Source organism: Nuphar pumila, chromosome 3 (genome assembly GCF_984573655.1).
Source record: "Nuphar pumila chromosome 3, dmNupPumi1.hap1.1, whole genome shotgun sequence".
Lineage (NCBI taxonomy): Eukaryota > Viridiplantae > Streptophyta > Magnoliopsida > Nymphaeales > Nymphaeaceae > Nuphar > Nuphar pumila.
In genome coordinates, this window is record NC_143251.1 from 38,046,240 (window position 1) to 38,052,343 (window position 6,104).

The 6,104-nt window shown below is 42.4% G+C and overlaps 1 protein-coding gene across 3 annotated transcripts in view; it reads left to right on the plus strand.

The window, feature by feature from the left end:
* LOC149842624 (protein MODIFIER OF SNC1 1-like) overlaps positions 1 to 3,485 on the plus strand; it is a 28,296-nt gene extending 24,811 nt beyond the window's left edge. For 2 of the 3 annotated variants that reach the window (XR_016430795.1, XR_016430796.1), the window contains exons 8-9: positions 14 to 2,753; positions 3,137 to 3,485. Coding sequence is in view for 1 of the 3 variants with exons in the window: in XM_089999330.1 (XP_089855456.1) it covers positions 14 to 2,674 (2,661 nt within the window). In the remaining 2 variants the exon portion in view is untranslated. Of the gene's footprint in view, positions 1 to 13; positions 2,794 to 3,136 lie in introns of those variants that run through there. The other variant, XM_089999330.1, reaches the window with a different exon arrangement.
* Positions 3,486 to 6,104: the final 2,619 nt, after the last annotated feature.

Here is a 6,104-nt window from a genome sequence, read left to right on the forward strand (position 1 = left end):
TTCACCTTTTCAGCGTGCTAGGATGAAAGAGATTGCTGCACAACGTGCTAAACAGCGTCAGGAAGAGGAAGAGGAACGGGTAAGAGAGCAAAAAGCTAAGGCCCTTGCAAAGTTGGAAGAGTTGAACAGACGTACAGCATCAGAGTATTCAACTCAAAATGCAAGTGAGACTTCAAAAGAGAGCAACATTCTGAAACATAAGCCAGGGGAGCTGGCCATCACTCAGGAGCCAGTCAAAACTGATCCAGGAACATCTGAGAAAGTTCAAGTTTGTCAAAAGGGCAGCTTGGAAAAATCTCCAGTTATACTTATATGTGATGTCTTGAACACAAAGCCACAGAGCCAGATAAGTGATATGCTAGATTCCGCTGCCCCCGTGTCTAAAGATGTGAGATCTGACACTTCAAATGCTGTTCCTCAAGGGCCACAACCTCTATCTAATTCATTGATCACAACATCACTAGAAGTTGGTGTTGATGAATCTTCACTCCGTGGAAGTGCTTGGCAGTCTCGCGAAAATGGTGCCTTCAGGCAGAGGCCAGTGGGTACCAAAAGGAAGCAGAACTTCTCACATGACAAAGGGGATGGAAGCCAACCTGCCCTTAGTGGACCCATCAATGATGTTCAGGGAACTGTGGTGGCAGACAGAATTGCTTCTAATACTCTGCTCAGCATCTCAGATGGAAGTGCTTCTAATAATCTGCCCAGCATCATTAGCACAAATAATGTGGATGACACTACAATTTCACATAAGAAGAAGGGCAATAGGAGCTTTAAGAACAAGCACAAGATAGATGAGGCTTCAGTGGTGGTGGGGTTGACTACATCAACAGTGGTGGATGGTTCTGCATCTAAGTTTACTTCTGAAGTTAGTAAACCCGAGGTGTTCCAGTCCTTGCAGGAAGTTAGACCTATACCGTCACAACCGGCAAAGGATATTTCTGATGGTATAGAGGCTAAGGATATGTTGGACACTGAAAAATCTGATAATCAAGGATTTTCATGTTCATCTGATGACGCCCATTCCAGAATTAATAACTGGAGGAGACGGCCATCAAGAAACACACAGATGGTAAGACAAGGGGAGAAGTCACATGGAAATGAAACTGTTTGGGCGCCTGTACGCACAACCAACCAAAAGATGCCCTCTGAAGAATCAAACCATCAGACTATTAAAAGTGGTGAAGGGGAATCATCAGCCAAAAATGTGCATATTGGCATGCAGAGCCCTTTCAAAAGTAAGAGGGCTGAGATGGAGCGTTATGTTCCAAAGCCTGTTGCTAAGGAACTATCTCAACAGGGGACCTTCCAGCAGCTGTCTGGTTCATCTGCTCCCCAGACTATCTCAAGTCAGCCAACCCCAAAAGCAGAGGGTACACAGGATAGTCAAAACACTGGGCAACATGATCTTGTTGCTGCTAAAACTGGATCTGGGGTTGAAATGAAGAGCGGTGAGGGTAAGCATAGGCATGGGAAGACACACCTGTCATGGCGTCAGCGAGGTTCAGGTGAATCTTACCGCTCATCACCTTCCTCACATGAACTTTCATTCACATCAGAGCAGAATAAGAGCAGCCTTAAGGCTTCAGATGTGCATCATCTATCTAAGCCGCAACCATCCTCTTCCACTGGACAGGTGAAACATTCTGAGAACCCTGATAGTTCATCATTGAGTAATCTGGGTTCAGGGTCTTGTTCTGGCCAGGACCTTGGGATGCTTATTCCGCAGGGTGAATTATCTTGCAACAGCTCCACCGATAAGGGGAAGAAGTTGCAACCAAGGGCACAGAGAGGTGGTGGCCATAATGACACAGCTGCGGATAAGGGGTTTCAACATGTTTCAGCTGAGAAAACTGATAAACAGACACCGGCTGTCAAGTCCATAGAAACTGATGGAAGAGGTGGTTCAAGAGCTGATTTTCAATCTGGTCCCGATACCAAGGCTTCCCAGTGGCAGCCCAAGTCTTATTCATATCAAAAGAGTAACAAGGGCAGTGCCCGAGGTGTGGGGAATCAAAAATTTGCTGCACAAGTTGCCTATGTTCAAGGAAAGGAGTTTCCTCCTCAGGGGGCAGGATACTTCTCTCAGCAAGTTGATATAGATTATAGTTCACAAGCAAAGACTAATCAATCTCACACTGAGGCTGAAAATTCACGTATAGTAGATGCTCACCATCAAGAGAAAGAAAAAGAAAGGAAAGGGCCTATTTTGCGGGATAATGCTTTCTCTGCAGGCCGGGGTCAGCAACAAACTTCAGGGCATACCGTGCCTGAGAAGTCCTCAGTCGTTTCTGAAGCCAGAAGGGAGCAGCCTGTTCGTTCAGGCAATCGCAGAGATGGGCAGCAGAATTCACGTTTCCAGAGTAGAGCTTTGGAAGAACCCCGTGATGACAACTGGAACCAGGGACAAGGTATCAGCAAGCAGCGCCAGGTGCCTTCAATCAGTGAAAAACTGAAGCAATTTGAGAATCATCGTGGTGATTCTCATAAACATGATGACTCATTCCAGCAGAACTCTGTTGAAATAGAAGATGGTCGGGATGGTGTTCCACAGGCTTCTGTAGGTTCAAAGTATCGTGAGCGGGGACACAATCATGGTAGGCGAGGGGGTCGTTTTTATGGGAGGGCTTCCAACCATGTCATCAAAGTAGATGCTGTAGGTGATGGAGAGTGACACTCACATGTTTCCCAACTAAAGCTGTTAGCCGTGGAAGGTTCAGTCCCTTTGGTTGGTATGGTTTGAATATTTACAGGTAAAATTGGCCAAGATACATACACTGTATGTGCGTATATGAGAGAGAGAGAGAGAGAGAGAGAGAGAGATTTGATAAGCCCTTATCCGATAATTTTGCATAAATCGTCTTCGTAACTGATAAGGTGTTTACCAACTGGAACCTGGGAAAAGGATAATATGTTTGAATTTGGTAATGATCATGCAATTTTACCTGGAAACCTATATCTGATAAGGTCCGAGGGATGCTCTATTTACTAGTATCAGGGTATTCCCAGTCTGATTTATTCTTCTGATTAACTGTTAACTGAAGGCAACTTGTTTATATCCACCATTTAACATATTTGCTGTTGTTGCTTTCTGTATGTCATTCTTTGGATCTTACATTGTTTGTCATTTTGTCAGGAAACTGATGCCTGCTCACTGATGGAACTCAGAGTGTGATGGAGACATTGTAGGATGAGAGGCATCGGTGGTGCTAGATTTTCAGAAATTTAGACTGTCTGCCTTCAATAACTAATTTCACCATGGACTTTGATATTCTTCCTGAAAATCGTATTTGTATTTGGTGCCGATTTGTTTTTTTGGCGCTGACAAGGGATCAATGAGAAATGCAACCTCTTATCCCCTGATTTTACTTCGCCTGACAGCTTGTTTGGTCCTAACTGAGAGGTATAGATCAATGATGCATCACCCTCTGTATATTCTTAGTTGTAAGTAAACTCGCATTGAAATTTTCAGCTTTGTTCTGCAACTCTTGGCTGCTTTATCTTCATTTTTCTCATTTTTTTTCTCATCTCAAAAAGGAAAAAATCAGCTGTGTCTCATCTGGATGGTTCCAGTGATACTGAATATGAAACAGTAAGGTCTAATCTTGAATCCATGACCGGGTGACTTAACGATATGATTCTCTTAATGTATGCACATTATGTGTTTTATTGCACAATGATTTTCTCTACACATCCAGATGGTCGGCACCGAAGCCTAGCTGGATGGGTGCCATGGCGTTACTCGGCATGAAGGGACATTCCGTCCCTGAGGGTTCTACCATAGTTTAGCCTTACAGCAGACTGAAGGAGGATCCCGCTACCCAAAGGAGTTGTTGGCTGAGGGTTGCTTGTTGGCGCTGCCAACCACAAACCCAAGCAATTCATATTCCTTAAATCACTCCTTTGATTCCTGCTGATGTGTTTGATCATAGCAGGATTAGCATTATGTTCATGTATTGAGGTTTTGAGTTCATTTGATCATGTTCCAGATTGGTGGCTATGGTTCACCTTGCAGTGCAAGCTGCTTGGTAATTAAAAATGTTGCAGAAATCAGTATGGGCACCTTCCTGTTGTGTGACAGTTGGTTCCTAAAACGTGTTTTGAGTGTTTCCCACAATCTGCACCTTACTACCAATTTTACACAAACCGCATTGCCAAGCCAACTTGATTTTTACGTAAATTTGCAGGTCACTTGTCACTAGATTATATACGTGCCCAAGTGGCAGCGGGCCTGGGGCGAAGATGCTGACCTCTTTGTCTCAGGTTCAACTCTCACCGGTTGTTTATGGGTTCCTTTAACTGATAGGCTACGTAGGTTTTTCGTGTTGGTGACCTTGGTGTTCAGCTTCAAGTGACTCGGTTTTACACAGTTCTTGGGTTGTAGCCTGAATGTGAAGGATAATGGTTTCCTGACCCAGCTGTAGTTTAAAAGAACACGCCACGCGGTCAAGGTTTTCGTGCGAAGTTAATTTTGTTTTAAATTTGCCTAAACTTTGTACAACTAGCATCATGAGAAAATGAAAACTTGTGGTCTAGGTTTTTATTGTGGTAACCATCACATGGTTTTGAATTCTGAACTTTGAGCTGCTTTCGTGACATGGTTGGAGTGTGCGTGTTTTGGCTTTGGTGGTACCAACCTTAGGTCCAGGGACCGAGTGAGCTTTAGTTTTTGCACACCTTGGATGGCTCATTGGTCAACTAACTCGGGTCTGTGTGGCCTAAACAATGAGAAAAGACCACAGGGAGTGACCAACATTGCCAAGAAGGGAAACTGAAACGGGAAATGAGACCTTGTAAAGTTCATGTGTAACAAGAAACGTGATATATATACATATATAGTAAGAATTTATATAATTTTGTATAAAATATATGATTGCATTGATTATAATTAAAATTTTTGAATAACACATATATTTCTACTTTTCATTGAAAAACGAAACTTCTTATTTAAGAAAAACTTTGCAACAAATGCACGGAAACGTGTCAGGCAAATAAGGGGAATGAGTTTCCCATATAAAGTAAGTTTTCCAGTGATGTGAAACAAGTTTCCCATATTTTTTAAAAGTTTCCCACAAGTTTTGGAAATGCAATGTTTCCGGTTTCCAAAACGAGTTTCTCATATGTAAGTGAAGTTTCATGTAACCCTGGGAGTGACATACTCTATGTGGTGTTCTTGGCTTGGTGGCACTGCGGTTAGGATTGAATTGGTGATCGAGTAGCAAGACTTGACTCAGAAATGGACAAGAACAGAGTGAGGAGCAACTTAGCGTTCAATGTAGCATGGAGACTTGTGTGGTAATTTTTGGTTCACCGGGTCTTATAATTCAAAACATCAAAAGAATTTGGGATACAATAAGGTGACTGCTTGAAAACATAAAGAATCGGAAACGTCGTGGAAAATAGAAACTCTCTCTCTCGTGTTATTCGCGAATTGGCTTCTTATATTCATTGCAAAACTTGCTTGCTGAAAAATCTTATCAAAATGGAACAAGGCGAAAATGAAAGCGAAATTTAAAGACTTGCATGATTGGGAGGACCAATTAAAACAATTAAAAGATCTACAACAAGTTGAGGTAAATAGTGGGGGGCGTATTTAAGGCTTTAGAGGTGAGGGCCAAGTGTGAAGAGTTAGTAAAACATATCGGCTAATGGAGGATAAGGGAAAGCATTAGATGAAAGCAACGCGTAAAGGCACATTGGCTCCAATCCGAAGAGCTTAACACCAAACTTTTTCATATGGGTGCATCTACAATAAGAAGAAATAACCTCATTGTTTCCTTGACGATTGAAGGACAACGATATGAAGGACCATCTATACTCTCGGAAGCCTCCAATTATTTCAAACATGGTTTGGATCCTTTGTTTCATCATCCTATGACATGACGAGGTTTGGTTTCATGAAGCTTAGTCATGCTGGTCGGAAAGGTTTGAAATCTAATTTCAGCTTGGAGGAAATCAAGAACTCCGTTTGGTCCCTACCGAATGGTAAATCCCCAAGCTTGGATGACTTATTGAAATTTTCAGATTCAATTGAGAATGTGCAAAAATAGATTTATTACATATGTTTCAAGAGTTTTATTCAAATGCATAGATACTGAGCATCA